Raw genomic sequence first — 23,860 nt, 5'->3', positions numbered from 1 at the left:
TTTTGGAAAATGAGCCAGTATACCAAGACATAGGGATTGCCGTGGTGAATTGGCTTACCCACCCCAGTATTCCGGAATGGTGTGTAGGAGATAATTACTATGCTATATGATGCCAATCTCAAAAGTTAGGTATAATTCAACGTTTTTTCCTGTGTTAACCAGACCTGAATATATAATCCATAAATTTTTTTTTTTGGCCACACCACACAGCATGCAGATCTTAGTTCCCCAACCAGGGATCGATCCCATGCCCCTTGCAGTGGAAGCCTGGAGTCTTAACCACTGGACCGCCAGGGAAGTCCCTCCATAAATTTTTTTAAAATCCTTCTTGAGCACGTATTTCAGTCTGAGCTTTCTTTTAGAGAATTGAAGTCCTACATCTGCTCTCCACGGATGTAAGCAACACTCCCTAAAAGCATTCCGAAACAAAAGTCTCCCTCCCTCCTGCCCACCCTCCTCCTGAACTCAGAGGAAGCCTGAATTATACTGATGTAGCGTGACCTCTTGCCAAGGTAGAACTTGTATGCAAGTCTGAGGTAGTTAACGTTATCAGTGTAATCTGAGTCATGGTCTTACCTCCACTCCACGTGAAGTGGTAATCATTGTACATTAAAGTCAGTCATTTACAAGCTGCAGCACAGATATGCATTGCTGCTCATGCCAGTCTTCAACATGGGCTTGTTTAAACATGGAAATAAGGCTGTAGGTCATAGCCCTTGTTGTTGCAAGAATGCTTATGAATCTAGGAGCAAACAGCTGATGTGAGGTAGCCCAGCACCCAGGGGCAGCTTTGGGGTTCACATAAGCTGCATTGCTATATCATGGGCAGGGGGTGCAGAGCAAGTAAACATCCTCACATACTCGTGTGATGCACAGTCCTGCCTTTTCATGTCAGTTTTGTGACAGCATATGTTTTAAGACTATAGTATGAAGACTTGCCAAAGATCACACAGCAAATATTCATCATAGAACCATAGACAGAGCTTTGGCTAAATGATTCCAAAATCTCAAGCTATTTCTAGGTGAGGGACAAGGATAACTAAAATGGCAAATTGTCCTTTAGTACAGAAAGAGGAATCATGGATAAGAACAGCTCTCAGAATCTCTGAAGAAAGGCAGAAGTATTGCTACAATAATGCTATGTAACAAACCACCGTGGTGTAAAGCAGCCATCATTTACTCTCACAGAGGGGCAGGCAGCTGGGGTTCGGCTCTGCCGGTCTCCATGGGCTCACTCATGTGCTGCTAGTAGGCTGGGGGTTGGCTGATCTAGGCTGGCTGGGCTGTGCTTAAGGCTGCAAGTCTGGGTGCGGGTCTGGCTCACACATCTGTCACCTCCCTTAGACAGTAAGCTGTCCCATGCGTGCTCTTCTCGCAGCTGTGGCAGGGGCATGAGAGGGCGAGCAGAAACACATAAGGCAGGCCTCCTAAGGCCTGGGCTTAGAACTGGCCCACTGTCACTTCTGCCTCATTCTGCTGGCACAGTCCTCCGCAACCTTTTTCTCATTATTGATCCCCTAAGCAGCCTTTTTAGATATTTTTTTCTCAATTGCCTCCCCTCCCCATGGAATTACTTTTAATTTTTTGTCTTTTTATTGTGCTAAAATATACATAACATAAAATTTACCGTTTTAGCCATTGTTAAGTGCACAGTTGGTTGGCATTACGTTTATTCACATTGTTGTGCAGCCGTCACCACCATCCATCTCCAGAACTTTTTCATCTCCTCAAACTAAAACTCAGTACCCATTAAACACTAACTCTCTGTTCCCTCCTCCCCCAGCCCCTGGCAACCACCACTCTACTCTACTTTCTGTCTCTTTTATGAGTTCGACTCTAGGCTCTCATGTAAGTGGAATTATACACTATTTGTCCCTTTGTGTCTGGCTTATTTCACTCAGCACAGTGTTTTCGAGGTTCACCCATGTTGTAGCACGTATCAGTATTTTATTCCTTCTTATGGCTGAATGATATTCCACTATATGAATATCACATTTTGTTTATCATTCATCAGTTGATGGACATTTAGGTTATTTCCATTTTCTGACTGCTATGAATAATGCTCTATGAACATTCATGTACAAGTGTTCATGTGAACATGTTCTCATTTCTCTTTGTTAAATTCCTAGGAGTGGAATTGCTGGGTCATATAGTAACTCTATGTTTAACTTTCTGAGGAGCTGCCAGACTGTTTTCAAAAGAAAAACTTCACTAGTTTACATTCCCACCAGTAGTGTATGAGGGTCCCAATTTCTGCACTTCCTCACCAATACCTGTTACCTGTGTTTTATTTCAGCCATCTTAATGGGTATGAAGTGGTATCTCATTGGTTTTGGTTTGTGTTGCCCAAATGGCTACCCCCCAGGGAAACTTTTTTTTTAATTTATTTTATTTATTTATTTGGCTGCATTGGGTCTTTGTTGCTGTGCGCGGGTTTTCTCTAGTTGTGGCGAACGGGGGCTACTCTTCTTTGCAGTGCGTGGGCTTCTCATTGAGGTGGCTTCTCTTGTTACGGAGTACGGGCTCTAGGCGCACGGGCTTCAGTAGTTGTGGCACATGGGCTCAGTAGTCGTGGCTTGTGAGCTCTAGAGCACAGGCTCAGTAGCTGTGGCGCACGGGCTTAGTTGCTCCACGACATGTGGGATCTTCCTGGAGCAGGGCTCAAACCCGTGTCCCCTGCATTGGCAGGTGGATTCTTAACCACTGTGCCACCAGGGAAGTGCCCCCCCAGAGAAGTTTTAATTCCATAGATATATCGCATATCTGTTTATGTACTGTGGCACCTTAGAAGGCTATAAACCCTCACAATATCTAAGTTTTTCACCACCAACCCCCAAACCAATTTTTACCTCTTTGGGGGGTGCTATTCTTCCCGTTGAGAATGCATATATCAATCCAGTAAGTCACATGGCCATACCCGTGTGACAAACAGGACAGTTTTCAAAGTCAAGGGGGCAAGAAACTATACTTCACCCCTTTAGTGGGAGAAATTACAGAGTCACGTGGAAAAAGAGGGGCTGCATAGAGGAGAGAATTGGGGCCCTAACACACAAGGTGAAAGACACTTTGTTTGGCCTGATGAGGACAACGGGCTTCCCCACAATTCCTCAGCCTCTGTGGCAGGCCCACTTCATCTGGAACAGAGCTACACCTTGATGACCTGACTTCAGGATAGCTGAGCTGCTTTTCTGCCCCTTGCAGATCTTGGATGAGGTGGAAAAACGACGAGGCATCTCTCCCGCCCTGGTCCAGCCTCTCATGAGGAGCGTCATGGAAGCCCCTTTCCCAGCCCTGGGCAAAACCATTGTTGTCAAGAACTTCTTGCCAGGATCAGGAACTGAGGTAAGCCATCAGAGTCCTTTCCTGTCCTGGGGGGAGTAGCCCAGACTGTGGCCAAGTTCCAGTGATCCCAGGGGCTGGCTTCCAGTGGGCTGTCATATTCAGTGATGTCCTCCTGCTCCTCAGGCTGGCCCAGATCACCCATTTCTAAGAGTATCATAAATTCCACCCTAAGTCCAGTCCATCCAGCCCAGGATTCTGGCTCAGAACTGTGCCAGGGCAGTGAACATCTTTAGCTTCTCTTATTAGCCTACTACCTTCATAAATTGTATTTAAACCTATTCAGGTTTTTGGTCTGCATCACCTCTACCACTTTATAGTGTAAAGCAGATTCTTTTCAGGGAAGATAAGCTCAGGTACTACTTTTTATTCATCCTAGACTTTGAAGCATGTCCCTTTCCTTGGCTGGGCTGGGATTTGATGCCAGAGCTTGTTTTCATCCTTCCCATTCCCTGTGTGTGACTCTGTGGATATCAGAGGGCAGGTCCCATTCAGCCTTGAGTCTCCAGTTCTAAAGGCCCTCGGAAGAGCAGGTCACCTCTGGGGACAGGGGAAGGATGAGGATGTGTCTGGGATATTCTGGAACAACCCAACTTCCCAGCACAGAGAGGAGCAGTCTCCCTGTTGCTGGAGAATCCTAAACTACCCCTACAGACACAGGTGGCTTGGCCATGGGGGTGTCAACCTTAGTGAGCCCCACTGTGTGGGCAGCACCAGGCAGGTGCCATGCTGAGAGTGGAAGCCAGTCTCTGCTCACCAAGAAGGAGTCAGCTATTTAAAAAGAAAAACCTGCACATGAGTAATGACTTGAACTCAGGAACATTTCAGCAAGTACGGAGTGAGAAGATACGCACACTAAGCATACAAGCTGAAAGAGCCATCACTGGGAAGGGGCTGGAATGGGGTTGAGTTCATTACGAATCACCTTCTAGAGGAGGTGAGTCTTGAAAGAGGTGCTTGGATCTGCTGGTCCTTCTGCGTGAGCCTGTGATTCCCATGTGAGACGGAGACGCTTTGCTGTGGGACTGCGAGGGACAGGACCTCAACAGTCATAGAACTCCCTGTGTGGGCTCCAGATATGTTATCGACAAGGAGGGTCTCCAACCATCCTGGGCTGAGGGCCTCTTGTTCTGCAGTCCTCTCTTCCCACCTCCGTCCAAACTGTCCTCACACGCAGCTGTGAGACTGAGTCCCTACCAAACACACCTCCTTCCCCAATCTCCTGTGATCTTTCCTTTCCCAGTCCCTTTTGTTTTCCTTTTTTTTCTCTTTCCCTTTTCCACTGGCAGTGGGCCACCCCTGCTGCAGATCGCAGAGCTCCAGGTCTGCACTGCGTGTGAGAGGCCTGGCCCCCCTCATGCTGCTCCTGTTTCCCGGCAGGTGATTGAACTGTGCCGCCCTCTGGACTCCCGGCTCGAACACGTGGACTTTGAGTCTCTCTTTTCCTGTCTCAGCGTCCGACACCTGCTCTGTGTTTTTGCCTCCCTGCTTCTGGAAAGGAGGGTCATCTTCATCGCAGACAAACTCAGGTACCACCCGTGGCTACTCCTGCTAAGGTGTTTGGGCGGCGGGCGTCTCACACCGTCTGGAATCTGTGGGGTAGGGACTGCCTGGGATTGCAGAGGCAGCTCCTCGGAAGAAGGGGTGTGAGTCAGTGGACAGCTAAGGCTGGAGGTTTGTGAGGCACACCAGTTGTGTAAAGTGAGGTGAGCCCGCACTTCTGTGCACTACTTTTCTGGTACTTGGTCTACTTTTCACTCATTCTGCTTTGTGCTGGGCACCCTTCCATGTGCTAAGGAAAGAGGCATTAAAGACACAGAGCTGTCCTCAAAGAGGCCTCAGTCCAAGGCGGGGAATGGAGAGGTAAACAGACCACCCAGCAGCATGTAAAGGCTGACTAGAGGCAGAGCATTCTGGAGACCAAGGAGGGTGCTCATTCCCAGTGGAGGCGAGTTCCCTGTGTCTTAAGATGAAGAGCAAGTAGAAAGCATATAGCGGGCAAAAGGAGCTGTCTGTACAAAGGCAGGGAGACGAGAGGCCAAGAGCATCGCCTTCAGGAACTTGCAAAGCAGCTCAGTGTGGCTGAGCAGAGAGGAAAGCCCAGGAGAAAGCCAGGAACTGGCAGAGATGGGCAAGGCCCGGTTCTTGGAGGGCTGCAGGACTGTGGTGGAAAGCAGAGACACAGCCTAAGGCATCCCTTCCTCTCAGTACTAACGTAAATCACACACACAAACTCATTGCCCAGTAGGATGCACCCACATCCTCGTGGTCACATTCAGTGATTTGCAAAGCCCAGGCCACAAATCAAAGAAGATCCTGAAGGAGATGCAGGTAGGGATTTGGGTTAATTCTGAACTTTAAAAAAGAAAAAAAAAAAATTCCTGGCATTTTCATCATTTCAAAATACCGAATCAGAGCCTTCCTCGCTTTGGACCTGAGGACATAGTTGCACAAGTGGTGGCTGCAATTCCAGGAAGGGCTGAGATATGGGGCCCAGCTAGAGGTGGGCCAACCGCAGGAGAGGCAGGGAGGCCAGCTGAGAGTCCATCTGGAAAGAAGAAATGCCAAAACACAAAACTTGGAGAACTGTGGTTTGGAGAGGAAATATGACTCTCAACTCTAGAAAACAAAAGGGAGGAAGACGAAAAGGGAAAGAAGCATGGAAAGGACAAGGTGTATGAATGTGGGGTCCCTCAGGAGGCGTGGTGGGAAATGGAATCCAGCCCTCTCTCCGCCGCAGCCCATCTGGTCACCTTGATGATGCTACCCTTTGGACGGCAGCCACTTGGCTACTCCCAGGCTGCTCCCACCCTGCCTTTGAGCTAGCTATTCACTTTTAATGTCACAGTTATTGTACTCCCTGTGTACTTTTGTCAGCTCGGGAAGCAGGCCCTGCCTATAGCCTGCAGCTGGTGCTGGGCGCCAGGCAGCTCTCCAAGCTCCCTGGGCACTGGGGAATTCGGACCAGAGAGTTCTCTGGGTTAGGGCCCTGGAAGCTAAGGCTGAGAAATAACCCTTCCGTGACCAGGATGGGATTTCACCGGCACTCGAGTAACTGTCTGTATTTTCTGGAAGCCCTACCATCCCCCACTCCCCCACGTCTTTAGTTGTAGAATTCTCAGGCTTTCCTTTGGGGGAGGGGAAAATGATGGATCTCAGAAAGACCTAGGCAAGGAGTAGAAGGCTTACCAGGAGTGGAGATGGGACAAACAGTCCCTTGTGACGCTTGCTTCTGGTTTAAAGATGTTAGGCTCGGGAAGGGTCCAGCCTGAGAAAATGTCTGAGAAGGTGGGCGTGCCTCTAGAGGAGTAGCCACCAGGGCCTGTGGCCCCCGCCCTAATCCAGGCTTTCTTCAGGGGGAAGGAGAACAGAAAGTATCACCTGTCTTTCTCATGAAGGTACAATGAAAGAGAAGCTGGGAACAGAAAGGGAGGGGAGCCTCATCAAAGACCAGTGCATCCCTGCAGGGCAACAGAGGGCATGTGTCAGAGGCTCAGGGCACCAAGACACCGGGAAGTACTTAGGACAGAGATGTCTGGGAAGGGACTTGGCCACGTCTACCTTGTCCCTGGACAGATTTCTGGGTTGACAGGTTGAACTCTGGGCATCCCCTCACACGGAGCTGCTGTAATGAGAGACAATGGACGGTGAAGGGACCCCATCCCTGAGAATGGAGCCTGCCCTACCCTGGGTCTTGGTCGGTCCTCCCAGCCCCCTCCCCTCCTGCTCTGGCAGGAGACAAGTCACCGCGGTGTTCTGATTAGAGGGACTTGGTTGTTTCTCTCGTCACCCCACCTGCCATGGTGCCTGGCACTCTGCCCTGAGAGATTTAGTCTCTTCAAGCGGCAGACACCCACGAGAGCGTGAAATGCCAGCTGTAGCTGCTGCGCGCCGTTCTCGCCATAGGGCCCTTACTGCCCACTGGCTGTTTTCTTTTGCAGCAGCTGCCAGACGTGGGGCACTGAGGAGACAGGGTTTTTGTAGGGGAGGAGGCGGGGGCAGGGACATGGATAATTCTGGCGCCGCCTTTGGGTCCGGAGCCGGGCCATGGTGCACTAATTAGTGTGTGCCTGTGCATGAATGTGCGTATAAAATACCTGAGTTACATGTTTAGACCCTTTACAACATTCAGGCTTGCACGTCCATCTCTCATCTTCCCGGATCGGGAGGAGGCCTGAACATCCTCAGCTGTTGGCCCCGGGTCTCTTCATTTAGGAAACAAGGGCTTGCCTGGGACCGGCCCCTCGGAGCGCTGACTTGCTGGGGCTTCAGTGTCATCTCATGGTCCGCAGAAGCAGCCCATGACTGTCCTGTTACAAATGGCTCAAAGTGTTCTCTCTCTTGCCCAATAAATTATCTTTCCACCCAACACTAGTTCCATGTGGACCTGAAGAGGTGGGGAAATAAAGAAAGAAAGGCCCTGAGAGCTCTGAGGCAGGAAGAGAAGGAAACACAGCGTGAGCGAACCTGATGAGAATAACAACAGCGCAACCGTGAGAACAGGGAGCGCTGGAAGCTGCCCTGGGCCCGGCTCCTTCCTCTAAGCATTGGGCCTGTATTCTCTCAGGCTCTTGACAACTCAGTCAGTTAGGTTCTATTAGGAGGAAGCTAAAAAGCACACAGAGGTTAAGTCACTTTGCTCAAGGGAGGGAGGGGTCAGTGGGAGGGCCGGGATTCAGACAAGGTCAGCTGGCTCCAGGGCAAAGGAGGAAGCGGAGCAGGCCTCTGTGGTGGGGTGGGGGGGGGGAGGTAGTGTCTGTGAGACTGTCCGTCTACAGTCCTTTTAAAAACATGCCATTAGGACCCCCTTGGTGCTTGGCAATCAGGCTAGAATTGTCTCCTGAAGATGCTAAGACATCTGTGCTTTTCTCCCCAGGGCCCACCCTCCCTTACAGCCTTCAGCCTTCCAGCCGGGACCCCAGTGAGGCAGGTGGACTGGGTGACCTCCATAGTCTCTCCCAGCTATGATATTCTCTGACTTTGTGGACCAGGGTGCCCCAGGCCTCCTGGCATTGTGCTCCTTGGTGTCTGCCCTCCCAGCGATCTTACTCCAGGACTTACTAAGGTCCCCCCACCCCAATTCCTGACCCAGGACTCATCCACCTCAGGCATCCTGTGATTTCCAAAGTGCCCCAGGGGGGACTTCCCTGGTGGTCCAGTGGTTAAGACTCCGCGCTCCCAAGGCAGGGGGCCCGTGTTTGATCCGTAGTCAGGGCACTAGATCCCACATGCATGCTGCAACTTAGAGCTCACATTGCTGCAACTAAAGATCCCACGTGCCGCAACTAAGAGCCCACATGCTGCAACTAAAGATCCGACCTGCCGCAACTAAGGCCCTGCGCAGCCAAATAAATAAATAAATATTTTTAAAAACCAAAAAACAAGGGGCTTCTCTGGTGGCGCAGTGGTTAAGAATCCGCCTGCCAGTGCAGAGGGCACGGGTTCGATCCCTGGTCCGGGAAGATCCCACATGCCGCAGAGCAGCTAAGCCCGTGCACCACAGCTACTGAACCTGCGCTCTAGAGCCCGTGAGCCACAACTACTGAGCCTGAGCTCCACAACTACTGAAGCCTGTGCGCCGAGAGCCTGTGCTCCGCCACAAGAGAAGCCACCGCAATGAGAAGCCCGTGCACCACAATGAAGAGTAGCCCCTGCTCTCCGCAACTAGAGAAAGCCTGCGTGCAGCAATGAAGACGCAATGCAGCCAAAAATTAATAAATAAAATAAATTTTTTTTTAAAAGTGCCCCAGGGGACAACCACCTCATCTGCCCAGCTGTGAAGTGGGGGAGTAGACTGTGTAATTCCTGTGGGACCCCTCTAGCTCAAATGCTCTGGGATTCTATGAAGGCGCTACTGAGGGAAAGTCAGCCCTATAACCAGACATCTGCCCCTCCCCACTTTCACGGAGGCCCACTTCTCTCCCTGGGGATCTGGTTCAGTATTAACCATCCAGATAGCGTTTCCCTTAGAGGGATTCTGATTGTGGGCACTTCAGGGCGGTGAGACGCTGAGGTAACTCACTGTGAGTGCTCCGCTAATGACCCTCCTCACCTCATGTGGGTTAAAGATAAATACACACCATGTTGTGGATCTGCTCTCATGGGATTCCCAGGCCTCTGCTCTAGCCTGTGTTCAGCAGCTGGGGGCACCCTCTGCACCTCCTCTTGCAGCTTTAACTGCCCTCTTCTGAGGGGGCCTCAGCACGGCCTTCTCTTTTTGGGCCTCTCTGACCCGCAGATGTGCCCCCTCCCCTAACAGGGAGCGCGCACAGAAGTCTGCCTCACCTGGGAGGCAGAGACCTAGCTAATGATTGAAGCACAGAAACGCCACCAAAAAGCATGGTGGGTGTGACGTCACTGAGGGAGAAAGCCAGAACCCTCCTTCTCTCCTCCGCTCCGCCTAAGGGTACTCCTCTGGGAGGCCTCAGCCTCAGTCTAGTTCTGATTTACGGGAAAATAGCTAGAGGGGATTGAAGTGTTTTTCAGCCAGGCCATGACAAACAAGTAGCTGGCCGCAAGCTGTCGGACCTGGGAAAGTCTATGAAGAAAGCCTTCAGCCTAAGTTCCGCCGGTACTTTCATCCTCATCAGCTGGCATCGCTCTCTACAGGCTGCACATGCACTGAGTTCCAGCCCTGCTTAGCGAGAAGCGGGCCTCTCCCGATTGCCATCCGTAGCCCCAGTCTTCTTAAGACCACAGAGCAGGGCATGAGAACAGGGCATGGGAACAGGGCATGCTGCAAACTCAGGGAGTGGCCCCGTGACTTCGCGGGGCGGACGTTAGCCTGCTTGAGGCCTGTAGTCACTGCCACCAGCACCCTCCGCATCGCACGACTCATCTGCTCAGCACCGCAGCTGTGGCTGCCCACTGCAAGAGGGAAGAGCTGGGAGCCGTGGCAAACACCGTGTGAGTTACAGAAGGGTTTTAAGTTGAGCCAAAAATCTATCGAATTTAGAATAACATTTCTGCTCCGTTTCATCTCTAGGGTGGACGCTGAGTGTTTCTTAAGGCTCTGTCAAGCCAAAGTTCAGCAGATGAAAAAGAAAGAATGTTGTTGTGATGGCTTGTTCTGTTGTCATAACAACCCAAATAAATATTTCCCTATACCCCTTTCTTCATTTCTCTGATGATAAACATTTTGTTTTTTAGTTCATTAATTTCAGTTCCCAAAGTTTTGGCCAAATCTACAACTAGGCTGAATAATAAAGTCAGAGCTGCACATAAACAATTTGTACAAAAGTTGTAGACAGGTTGAAGTTTTTATTTATTTATTTATTTATTTTCTGGCTGCATTGGGTCTTCATTGTGGTGCGCGGGCTTCTCATTGCGGTGCCTTCTCTTTGTTGCGGAGCACAGGTTCTAGACATGCGGGCTTCAATAGTTGCAACACACAGGCTCAGTAGTTGTGGTTCATGGGCTCTAGAGCACAGGCTCAGTAGTTGTGGCGCACGGGCTTAGTTGCTCCGCAGCATGTGGGAACTTCCCGGACCAGGGCTCGAACCCATGTCCCCTGCATTGGCAGGCGGATTCTCAACCACTGCGCCACCAGAGAAGTCCCAGGATGAAGTTTTTAATATTCAAGAAATTTACTTCTTATCTTTTTGTAGTGCATTAAGACCAGAAGCCAAATGACAGACTTCTAGCTAATGATAGGTAGGATTCGGTGGTCGAATCTTGACAAATTTAGAGTTTGAACCTTGGCCTTGACATGGGATAACTAAGCAAATAAGTCCATGTGTAGCTGTGCGCCTTCATCTTGTTGTGTGTTCCTTTTGGTTCATTTTTAATCAGTTTCTGTAAGCTTAAATGGGGTCCCCTATCTTGTCTGGAATCAGTTGCACCAGCAATGTTTGCCATCTCAGAAAAAGGTTGGGTTTGTGGCCTGCCCCCTCCAGGCAGGTGAGCTTGCCAAGGCCTACCCAAGAGTGTGAGTAGCTGCCATCTTGGTGGTCTGGCACCCAGAATACTACTTCAGAGGTCCTCAGAGTGGCTGGCAGGGAGATACCTACATTTAATTCAGCAGAATGCTATGAAAAATGCAATTTTAATAGCACAATGCCGTCAGACTGACTATATATTAACTACCTATTTTTGCCTACAAACACCAAGAAGATAGCATTTGAAGCAACATTTAGACAGTAGCATAGCCACAAATTGTCTTCTACTCCAAATCCATCACTGACAGAATCTCGGGCTGGAAGCGTACTCCAGTTCTTCCCTCGGATTCAGATCCCTCCCAGGCTATGCTGGCTTTGTGTGTAGTCTTTTGGGGCCTTACTGCAGCAGTTTAAAAACTCTCCAACACTTGTATCCATTAGTTGCTCAGAGTGAGGTGTCGCCATTGCTCTTCTGTCCTGTCTCTGCTAATGAGCTATACAATTACCCTCCGATGACAGGCCTTGGTTCTTTTCAATATCGCTGTTTCCAGCTCCTGGCTCCTATTTCCACTTCCTGGCTTTCTCTCTCTCTTTCTTTTCTTCCTTCCTTCCTTCCTTCCTTCCTTCCTTCCTTCCTTCCTTTCCTTTCTCTTTCTTTCTTTCCTTCCTTCCTTCCTTTCTTTTTCTTTCTTTCTTTCTTTTTTTCTTTCCTTTCTCTTTCTTTTCTTCCTTCCTTCCTTCCTTCCTTCCTTTCATTTTTTGCCTGTGTTAGGTCTTCATTGCTGCACGCGGGCTTTCTCTAGTTGCGGTGAGCGGGGGCTACCCTTCATTGCGGCGCACGAGTTTCTCATTGCGGTGGCTTCTCTTGTTGTGGAGCACAGGCTCTAGGCGTGCGGGCTTCAGTAGTGGTGGCACATGGGCTCAGTAGTTGTGGCTTGCGGGGTCTAGAGCAAAGGCTCAGTAGTTGTGGTGCACGGGCTTAGTTGCTCTGCGGCATATGGGATCCTCCCAGACCAGGGCTCGAACCTGTGTCCCCTGCATTGGTAGGTGGATTCCTAACCACTGCACCACCAGGGAAGCCCTCTCTCTCTCTTATAGTTCATAGTTTGTAGATGTTAAAGCTGGAACGTCCACTTTCCTCATGTCAAAGATGAGGAATCTAAAGCCTGGAGAAGGGCTTTACCTGAGATCACACAGAGAGCAGCAGACCCAGTTTTCTTGAGGCCCAGGCTGTGTTCTTTTTAACTCGGTGACACATTACTCCAGGGTTTGAAAGTATAGTAATGGAAATACGGCAGCCACCTCCTACTAGGTCTCACCAGGCCCCAGACTAGATCCGAGTTACCTTTCACTCACGTTCCTGGGATTGATGCACAGTAGGAGAGACGCTTTGCTTGGAATATGCTAAAGGATGCTGATGGGCTCATCCTTCAAATTCCTGGGGTCTGTCCAACTCTGGAAACTCATCATTTACTTTTCTGGTAGCATCTTAGAGAAAGCTCTGTGCTTGATTCTTACTGGTTGCTAGGTGAATTGGGAGGCTGCCCAGCACAGTAACCCCAAGTAGGGCACAAGGGCTTTGTAGCAACCAGAACCATAGTGTCTTCTCCAGGAGAAGTTAAGCAGTCACAAGTGTATCCTGATGTCTCTGGACTGATGCTTCAATCCTCAGGAAACACCACAGAAAGGCAAAGCATTCTGAGACCTGACCCTTCTCCCCTGTGCCCATCTTTTAACCTTGTGGCCCAGGCAACCTCCCACTGGGGCATCTCCTCCCCCACCTCGCTTTTGTAGGAATTGATCACAGCTGCGGGCCCTGGTGTTCCTCCACCCCCACTGTAATGCAAGCCAGCTTCCAGGGCTCTCTTCCTAGGACTTCCTTCAAAAACACTGCCTGTCCTCCAACCAGCAGATGCTCAGTAAGGCTACACATTAAGGGGCAAGCGAACTTGAAGAGTCATCCTTAGCATCCCCAGAACCACAGACTGTTCTCTGCATGTTCCTAAGAAACCACCAATCCCAGCAGGACCCACCCCCATGGAAGGCTCCTCTAGCCTTCACGAGTCGGGGAATAAAATTTCGACAGGCTACACTCAGAATAACCCCTTCTTTTCTCTTCCACCATTTATTTTGGGGGAAGAGCTGCCACTAGCTGTATTATATACAGAATCTGACCTTTCCTTATAGTGTTTCAAGAGGCAGAACTTTTGTTTAGAATATTGGTGGAGCTGGAAAGCAAGAGGGATGTGACGCTGCCAGCACTGCCCACCTGCCATGTGGCTCCTGACACTCTGGGTTCCACAGGTGCCAGCTAACGAGGTGGCAGTGGGAACCAGGTGTGGAACATTGGGACCCAGCTGCAACAGCGAATCAGACTATTCAAAAAACAAACAAACAAAAACCACTTGTTAGGAGAAATCACAAACAGTGGCAGCACCTAGCTACATGGCCAACAGGTGATGCAGTGAGTTGTCATCAAACTGAGTACAGTTGTCCTCTAGCTCCCTGTGTTCCAGTGAAATGAATGAATTTCTTCTTTCTTTTGTGACATTTATTCACCGGCCCGATGTATCTAGCTCTGGCGTTGCTCATCATTATCTTCTCAACTTGTTCCAACACCTTCCCAGTCCAGCTGGTTCACACTCACTGCACCTAAGCCAGGCACACCCTGTCCCCCAACCCCGGCCCTGCAGGGCTTCAGCCAGGAGACACAAAGCGCTGCAGCAGCACAGAGAAAGGAGAACCCATTAGACTTTCTCCTTCTAGGGATGAGGCCAAAAGAAAGCAGAAGGGCGGGAGGCCTTTTCTTTGAGTTGGGAAAAAACAGTTGTATTTTTCTATTGCAGCGACTGAGAAAAACCCAAAGGCTTCTGGCCGGGCCTCTTCGTACCTCCATTCCTCAGTGTGTATCTCTTTACCACCCCAAGTCTGCAGAACTCCTCTGTCCCCACTCTCCCCCCATCCTGAATGCAGAGGTTACTTTAACCTCTTTTATTTTATTTATTTATTATTATTTTAATTTTATTTATTTGTTTATTGGCTGCGTTGGGTCTTCGTTGCTGTGCATGGGCTTTCTCTAGTTGTGGCAAGCGGGGGCTACTCCTCGTTGTGATGCATGGGCTTCTCATTGCAGTGGCTTCTCCTATTGTGGATCACGGGCTCTAGAGCGCAGGCTCAGTAGTTGTGGTGCATGGGCTTAGTTGCTCTGTGGCATGTGGGATCTTCCCGGACCAGGGCTGGAACTCGTGTCCCCTGCGTTGGCAGGCAGATTCTTAACCACTGCGCTGTCAGGGAAGTCCCTACTTTAACCTCTTTTAGCCTCGGGCTTGTTAGTATAAAATTCAAAAGACAATGCACTCCATCTCTAAAATCACTTCCAGGACTAAAATTCTGTGATTCTATAACTTCCCTGGAGTCAAAAATGCTTAAATCACATCTCTGAAATGTAAACTGACTCTTTTTTGTAATATTTATTTATATATTTACGTATTTATTTTTGGCTGCATCGAGTCTTAGTTGCGGCATGCAAGATCTTTCGTTGCAGCTCATGGGCTTTTCTCTAGTTAGGTGCAGGCTCTCTAGTTGTGGCGTGGGCTCCGTAGTTGCGGCACATGGGCTTAGTTGCCCCACAGCATGTGGGATCTTAGTTCCCCGACAGGGATCGAACCCACGTCCCCTGCATTGGAAGGCAGATTCTCAACCACTGGACCACCAGGGAAGTCCCCTGTAAACGGACTGTTAAACATGAGTGCTGAATTTTTATTCTCCTTTAGTGAATTGACTAAAGTGAGAGTTTCAAAGACTTGCTGAAGAGACCATGGATGACAGCGTCTGTGGCCTGGACCATCGCATGATCCACTCTTTCTCCAAGTAATATTTAGGAACTTAACAACAAATGTGCTATAAAAAGAGGTGGATTTCATGCACAAGGCTTCCTTCAGGGAATTCCTTCTTAGGGTCTCTTTTAAGGGACTCCCTCTAGTCACTTGGAAATGAAAACCAACATCCTAGTAAAACACGTAAATGTCAAAATTCCAACTCAACCATCACTGTCTACCTGTCTCCACCCCCCGCCCCCACCAGTTCTCTCGTCCAAATCATTGGCTTCCAAGCCTTTTTACTGCAGTCCCCAATAAGAAATACATTTTAGGGACTTCCCTGGTGGTCCAGTGGTAGAGAATCTGCCTTCCAATGCAGGGGACGCGGGTTCGATCCCTGGGCGGGGAACTAGGATCCCACATGCCACGGGGCAACTAAGCCCGTGTGCCACAACTACTAAGCCTGCGCATCTCAGCTAGAGAGCCCACGTGCCACAAACTACAGAGCCCATGCACTCTGGAGTTCACACGCCACAACTAGAGAGAAGCACACGTGCCGCAACAAAGATCCCACGTGCCACAACTAAGACCCAATGCAGCCAAAAAAATAAATAATTTTTTAAAAAGAAATACATTTTACATTCAGACCCAATATACCACCCACATAATACACACAGATAGTCATTTACAACTGGAAAAAATGAGCAACATATTCTCTTATTTTCTATTCTATTCTTTCTGTGGTAGTTTTGGGTTTTTTGTTTGTTTGTTTGTTTGTTTTGCGGTACGCGGGCCTCTCACTGCTGCGGCCTCTCCTGTCGCGGAGCACAGGCTCCAGACGCGCAGGCCCAGCAGCCATGGCCCACGGGCCCAGCCGCTCCGCGGCATGTGGGATCCTCCCGGACCGGGGCACGAACCCGCGTCCCCTGCATCGGCAGGCGGACTCCCAACCACTGCACCACCAGGAAAGCCCGGTAGTTGTTTTTAATGCTAATAACAACCCACTGAAATTATTTCAAGACCCCCAATGGGCTGTAAATATAGTCTGCAAAAACCTGTTCTAGACACAACTATCCTTGTTTATAGTTTAATGTCCTTCTAGTTTTCTAAGTCATGACCTCACACCCATGGTACTTGAGCAGATCAAATTTGTAGACTGGCCACACACAAATACAGATTAGTCCTAAAAATCAAAAAGATTTAGAATAAAGTGAATTCAACACATTCAGTGATCTATATAGATCAAGGAAATTAAACATAAATGGTAAGCAGTTCACTAAAAGTATCAATGTTCTTGATATCTAGGAGAAAGTGATGCCTTAAGAAAAAAAGCTTCTGTGCTTTTCAAGAAGATCCTTTGAAAGGCAGGAGTCACTTCACCCCAAGCTGCTGGCTGAATTATTGATGTTGCTCTCCTTGGTATAAGTCTGAACTTTAGTCTGTCTCACCCTTACTCAGCTAATAAAGAAGGTATTATAGTGATAAAAACAAAAGTGTTGGGGTAGCATCTTTCTCATTTTGGGGGTGATCATTTGAAAGAAAACACAAGACCAAATGTCAGTGAAATATGTGGATGCTATGCTACTAAGAGGCATTTCATGACTCCAGTGAGTATTAGGAGATTGACTATTTGCTAAGATTGAGAACAGGAAGGTTAGGAGACATGCTGATAAATGGACAAGATTCAACATTACCCTTATTAGGTTAGGGGCCCCAAAGTCGGAGCAGGATAGAAAAGAGGGCTAGTGTATATTTTAAGGATGTCTCAGGGGGTACTAGATTCAGAGGAACTCACTAGATTCAGAGGAATTTAAATGATTTGGGGGGGATTGCTTTCTTTTATATATATATAAATTTATTCATTTATTTTTGGCTGTGTTGGGTCTTTGTTGCTGCACACGGGCTTCCTCTAGTTGTGGTGAGCGGGGGCTACTCTTCGTTGCAGTGGGCGGGCTCCTCATTGCGGTGACTTCTCTTGTTGTGTAGCACAGGCTCTAGGCGCGAGGGCTTCAGTAGTTGTGGCATGCGGGCTCAGTAGTTGTGGCGAGCGGGCTCTAGAGCACAGGCTCGGTAGTTGTGGTGCACGGGCTTAGTTGCTCCGCAGCATGTGGGATCTTCCCAGACCAGGGCTCAAACCCATGTCCCCTGCAGTGGCAGGCAGATTCTTAACCAATGTGCCACCAGGGAAGCCCTGCTTTTTTTATTGCAGTAAAATATACATAACCATAAAATTTACCATTTAAATCATTTTTAAGTGTACGATTCAGTGGCATTAAGTACATTCACGGTGTTTGCAACCATCACTACTATCCCTTTCCAGAGCTTTTTCATCATCTCAGCTATGACTCTGTACCCTTTAAGCAACAATGCAACACTCTCCCTTCCGCCAGCCCCTGCTAACCTCTATTCTACTCTGTCTCTATGGATTTGCCTATCCTAAGTCCCTCATATAAGTGGAATCAAACAATATTTGTCTCTTTCTGCCTGGCTTAATTCATTTTTTTTTTAATATTTATTTTATTTATTTTTTAGGCTGTGTCGGTCTTAGCTGCGGCTAAGACGCAGGACCTTCTTTGAGGCATTGCAGGCTCTTCATTGTGGGGCGTGGGCTTCGCTCTAGTTGTGGCGCTTCGGCTCTCTAGTTTGTGGCACACGGGCTCTCTAGTTGAGGCGTGGGAGCTCCGTAGTTGTGGCGTGTGGTCTTAGTTGCCCCGCGGCATGTGGATGTTAGTTCCCCCACCAGGGACCAAACCCACATCCCCTGCATTGTAAGGCAGATTCTTTACCACTGGACCACCGGGGAAGTCCCTAGCCAATATCTTTTAATCCACCTCTTTTTTCCTTAAGTAAACCAGAGCTAAGTGATTTTTTTAAACGGCCTCAGGAAAGTTTTATGACAATGAGATTATAGGTGCCTGACATCATGGGAACCTAGTAAAGGAGCATTCATCTATCCAGAACTCAGCTTCCCTGCAACTTTACGTAAACAGAGCACAGCTGAGAACCAGGGCAAATGTTCAAAAGATGTCCTAACAAATGAAATGCTGGTTACAGGGCCCTGAAGATGACTTGGTATACTCACAGACGAATCCACTGGGCCCTCACTTTTGTTTTATTCTTACCTTAGACATTTCTAACAAGCTTCTGAAGTTTCCAATCCCATAGCATTTTAGAAACAGCATATTCTAATATGAATGAGAGGAGAGGGGAGCTGCTGTGAGCAGGCTCAGTAGCGATAAGAAATGGCTGCAAGGAAGAAGAGAAAGTCTGCTCTCACTCATCTCGGAAGGCCGCCAGTCATCACTGCGCTGTGGCTCCGCTCCACAGAACTGATATCAAAGTGATAATCCCAAATAATCCACCCTTCATTCAACAAACTGAGTTTGAATCCAGGCACTGAGCAAAGCGCTGTGGATCACGCACGATTCATAAGGCCCAGCGTTTGCCAATAAAAGGCTACATTATGGGACTTCCCTGGTGGTCCAGTGGGTAACACTCCACGCTCCCCATGCAGGGGGCCTGGGATCGATCCCTGGTCAGGGAACTAGATCCCACATGCATGCTGCAACTAAAGATCCCATGTGCCACAACTAAGACCCAGCACAGCCTAAATAAATAAATAAATATATATTTTTTTAAAAGGCTGCATTATGATCATTCTGCTTTAAGAGAGACTATTTCTCTGAATGTTGTTATTTTTCTGTGTTTTGGATTCTGGGCAAGAAGCAACTGTATGTGAGTTTCACTTTTACACAAACCGAGCCATTTGGAGCGGACGGCTGCACATGAATACTGAAGGACTTACCCTGTTTTCCCTTGGTCACACCTAGGCTTTCATGCTTGGCGGAGAGACTGTGTGTTTGCATACAAAGCATCTTCAATAAGAGAAGGAGTACCCATGAGAAAAGAGGCTTTTGTTGTTTGGGGGTGTTTTGGGAGGGAGAAGGAATGAATGGGAGCTGGAGTGTGAACAGCTCTCTCTGGCTTCCCCGTGGAGGCTGCCCGCCTCCCCTAAACCGGCCCTTTCTCCCCTCTCTCCCCACTGCAGCACCCTGTCCACGTGCTGCCACGCGATGGTGGCGGTCATCTACCCCTTCACCTGGCAGCACACCTACATCCCTGTGCTGCCACCTGCCATGATCGACATCGTGTGCTCGCCAACCCCCTTCCTCATTGGGCTGCTCACCAGCTCGCTGCCGCTGCTCAGGGAGCTGCCGCTGGAAGAGGTGAGCTCAGGGAGGTCCCCTGTGCCCTGCCTGTGGGGCGGGGCAGAGGGGAGGTGCTGGCTGTGGCTCTGCCAGCAGGCAGGGTCGGGGAGCAGGGGGACCCCACAGCTTTGTCTGGGAGTTCGCCGCCCCAAGTCGGCTTCAGTAGACCCTCAGTGACTGCAGACTCGGTTTCCCCTCTAAATGAACCTACTGCCATGTATACCCATTGAGAAGGGCAGCAATCAACAAGTTACCCAGATTTTAATACACCTAATCCGTAAATAGCCATCCACCCTATCCTTCCCTTCCCCACCCCGCAGCACCGGGGGAAGACAGCACACAAAGAGCGAACAATAACTGGAAACTATCTTTGGGCTAATAACGAAGTCTTGACAAAGACTGTGCTCCTACAAGGAGGTCCTTTTCCATATCAGTTAAAAAGACCACAACCAAAATGTTTTTAATGATCGCGTTCTGGATTTTCAAGTTAGCATCCAAGTGAGGAAAGCCCTTGGCATTTCTGTGGATGTTTAGTCCCAGCCCCTTCCTCTAAATAGTCTGTCCCCGTGTACTGAGAACTCCAGCAGTCAGAGCAGAACCGTGGGGACTGAATGACGCTGCGCAGTCCTGAACCCCCAGGGAACCCCTGGGCCTGAAATCCTCCCCGTGTCCCCAGATGCAGCTCCTCTAATTGCCCAGAGAGTCCTAAAGTCCCGTTAAATATTAACCATCAGACTCAGGTCTTTGAGTGTGGGTTTGTGAACTGCAAAGAGTTTGCCTGGGTACCCTCAATCCCGCAAATGGCTCAGTTCTACCCCAGGAGAAGGTGTGAGAAGGAAGGAGAGTGCTCCCTTAACTCCTGGGCCATGTGTCAGAGCCCATGATTCCCGCTGCTGGTGCAATCATGGTGGCCATTCAGGCCCCCTGCTCATCCTCCATCAGAGCCAGTGGCCCACGCTGAGGCCTGGGGCTCGGCCACTTGCATGATCCTATGAGTGAGCGCCTCCTTAAGTTTCGTGCCCTAGGCCCTTCACTTGCTTCACCCTAGTTGTGGCTCTGGGTCTCAGCCTCACTCTGAGGAGGGAGGAGGGAGGTGCTTTAGCCTGAAAGCCTTGACTCATGGAAGCCCAGCACCTGTAGCTTGACTTACTCTCCCGTTGGGTCCAGTCCTCTGGGTCTCTCCCCTCCGACCCTATTAAAACAAATGACAGGGCTAAGTGTGTCACTGGGAGGTAGGAGGAGGGAGGCCTGGCGGGTGGGGGTGTGACAGAACCGAGTGGAATGGGAACGATGGGGGGCTGTGGCCTCTAGCGCCTCCTCAGTGACCCACACGCTAAAAAACAGTCTGAGTGGCTTTGCCTCAGCCAGTCCGAGAACAGGGCAGGGAGTCCAGCTTGTGGCCCAGACACGTCCCAGCCTGCAGTTACAGTGTTGAAAGTGTGTGTTTCTGGAAAGCCCTTTGCCCCACCTCCCCTCTTCATCGTTTGTGGCTACAGTGGCAATGTCAGGAAACCACAAATGGCCCCCTCCACCCCCAGCCCTGCTGCCACTCTGGGTGCCAAGAAGGAAGAAGGCTAAGAGTCCATCTCTGTATCCCGGAAGCCCTGGTAACAATAATAGTCCCTTTTCCTTATCTCATAGGTCCTTGTGGTCGATCTTGTCAACAATCGGTTCCTCAGACAGGTGAGTAAGAAGTGCAGCTTCAACCCACTGCTTGCTCTGTTTTCAGCTCTTTGTTGTTTGGAGCTCAGCTTTCCAGCTACGGAAAGGCTCCCTTGTGTGCCTGAAATTGCACAACAGGTCAAGGGGCTTGGGCAGTCCCTGGCCAGGGCTTGACTGAGGATAGGACAGAAGACGGGGCCAAAGAGGAGGGCTTTGGACAAAGGATCGATTCCCACGTGTTCTGTCACAAAACGGTTTACTGACAATTAGAATCTTTGTATAGGTTATAACTATGGACACTTGTCTTTTTTCAACATGCTTTTCAATAATATTTGATAACAAATTTCATGATATAATATGAAGTGGAAAAATCAGGATGCAAAATTGTATACACTATTTTGCTGACCTTGTTTTTTTAAAAAAAAGAATAGAAACAAGAAAGAAAAAAAATATATATATATATATATAAAACTCTAAAAAAGATTGAAAGGAAAACTCACCAAAACATTAATTCTGGTCGTCTTGGGATGGGAGACTGAAAAGGAGACAGATTATGAGTGATTTTTAATTGTTTTGATACTTTCATATATTTTCTATAATGATTATAAACTACTTTCATTATCAGAGAAAGTAATACACAGTTAGTTTCTTGTTGTCACTTGCCAGAAAGGCCTGACTCCTATCAGGTCTTGCAAAGAATCATTACATAAAGCCTTTCTGGGCATTCTGAAGGACTGCTTTTACACTTGGAATGGCCACTGAAAAGTTATATATGTTAATGCCTGTTTTTTATCATTAGTTCCATCTACTTTCACTTCCCAAAGCCCCTCTGGGTAGGCCCATCCCAAGGCCTTCCTGCTTTGAGACCCAGATCATAAAGCCAGCTTTAAAAAATACTGGTTAAAAAAAAAAAAAAAAAATACTGGTCATCTGCCCTGACCCGAGTCCCCGGATTAGAACTAGCCACCCCATGGGGTGGGAGGTAGGGGACAGTGGGAAACATTGATTGAGGAGCCACTAGGTGCCAGGCACTTTCACAAATTAATTGTGTTGCATTTAATCTCCCCCCAGCTTTATTGAGATATTATTGACACATATCATATGTAAGTTTAAAATGTACAGCATGATGATTTGATGTACATACACGCTGAGAAATTATAACCACAGTATGGTTAGTTAACCCCCCATTGCCTCACATAATTACCTTTTTTGTGTAGTGATAACATTTAAGATCTACTCTCTTAACAACTTTCAAGTATATGTTAACTATGGTCACCAAACTGTACATTAGATTCCCCAGAATTTATTCATTTTATAGCAGGAAGTTTGTACCCTTTGACCAACATTTCCCCATTTCCCTCACCCCTCAGCCCCTAGTAGCCACCATTCTACTCTCTATTTTTATGAGTTCAGTTCATATATATATATATGTATATATAACTTTTTTTTTTTTTGGCTGCACTACGGGGCTTGCAGGATCTTAGTTCCCTGACCAGGGATTGAACCCGGGACCCTGGCAGTGAGAGCACTGATTCCTGACCACTGGATGACCAGTGAATTCCCAGAGTTCAGTTTTTTTAGATTCCACATATAAGTGAGAACATACAGTATTACCTTTTGCTGTCTTATCTACTTCACTTAGTATTAGTCTATCCATGTTATCACAAAAGTCAGTATTTCTTCCTTTTTTTTTTTTTTTTTGCGGTACGCGGGCCTCTCACTGTTGTGGCCTCTCCCGCTGCGGAGCACAGGCTCCGGACGCACTGGCTCAGCGGCTATGGCTCACGGGCCCAGCCGCTCCGCGGCCTGTGGGATCTTCCCGGACCGGGACATGAACCCGTGTCCCCTGCATCGGCAGGCAGACTCTCAACCACTGCGCCACCAGGGAAGCCCAGTATTTCTTTCTTTTTTATGGCTGAATAATATTCCATTGTGTGTATGTGTATCTATGTGTATATATGCATATACACACGTATATACACGTACATACACATCTATAAAAACGTCTATTCATGTCCTTTGCCCATCTTTTTTTTCTATTGAGTTGTATGAGTGCCTTATATACTTTGGATAGTAACCCCTTATCAGATATATGCTTTACAAATATATTCTCCCATTCTGTAAGCTGCCTTTTCATTTTGCTGATTGTTTGTTTTATTGTGCAGAAGCTTTTTAGTGTGATGTACTCTCACTTGTTTACTTTTGCTTTTGTTACTTGTGCTTTTGGTATCAGATCCCAAAAAATTGTTGCTAAGATCAATGTCAAGGAGCTTTTCACCTATATTTTCTTCTAGTAGTTTTACAGTTTCTGTTCTTACACTTAAGTCTTTAATCCAATTTTTTTTAATCCACATAATTTTTGTGAGTCATATAAGATGGGGTCCAATTTCATTCGTATAAGATAGGGGTCCAATTTCATTCCTTCGTATGTGGATGTCCAGTTTTCCCAACACCATTTATTTAAGAAATCAGCCTTTCCGACTTCCCTGGTGGCACAGTGGTTAAGAATCCGCCTGCCAGGGCAGGGGACATGGGTTCAATCCCTGGTCCGGGAAGATCCCACATGCCGCGGAGCAACTAAGCCCATGTACCACAACTACTGAGCCTGTGCTCTAGAACCCATGAGCCACAGCTACTGAGCCCCCATGTCACAATTACTGAAGCCCATGCACCTAGAGCCCATGCTCTGCAACAAGAGAAGCGACCGCAATGAGAAGCCTGCACACCGCAAGGAAGAGTAGCCCCCATTCGCCGCAACTAGAGAAAGCCCACACACAGCAATGACGACCCAGTGCAGCCAAAGATAAATAAATAAATAAATTTATTTTTAAAAAAAAAAGAAAGAAACCATCGTTTCCCCATTAAATATTCAGCTCCCTTGTCAAATATTAGCTGACCATATATGTACGGGTTTATTTCTGGGCTCTCAATTTTGTTCTGTTCGTCTATATGTCTG

General features: G+C 48.3%; 1 protein-coding gene across 3 annotated transcripts in view; it reads left to right on the top strand.

Annotated features, from left to right (window-relative positions):
- The window catches only part of DENND2A (DENN domain containing 2A), a 104,134-nt gene that overhangs the window by 75,987 nt on the left and 4,287 nt on the right, over nt 1-23,860 (top strand). For all 3 annotated transcript variants that reach the window (XM_060020999.1, XM_060021000.1, XM_060021001.1), the window contains 4 exons: nt 3,202-3,342; nt 4,720-4,868; nt 19,083-19,260; nt 20,884-20,925. In XM_060020999.1, coding sequence (XP_059876982.1) covers nt 3,202-3,342; nt 4,720-4,868; nt 19,083-19,260; nt 20,884-20,925 — 510 coding nt within the window. The remainder of the gene's footprint in view (nt 1-3,201; nt 3,343-4,719; nt 4,869-19,082; nt 19,261-20,883; nt 20,926-23,860) is intronic.

The sequence above is a fragment of the Delphinus delphis genome, chromosome 9 (genome assembly GCF_949987515.2).
Source record: "Delphinus delphis chromosome 9, mDelDel1.2, whole genome shotgun sequence".
Lineage (NCBI taxonomy): Eukaryota > Metazoa > Chordata > Mammalia > Artiodactyla > Delphinidae > Delphinus > Delphinus delphis.
This window is presented reverse-complemented; position numbering and strand designations above follow the sequence as displayed.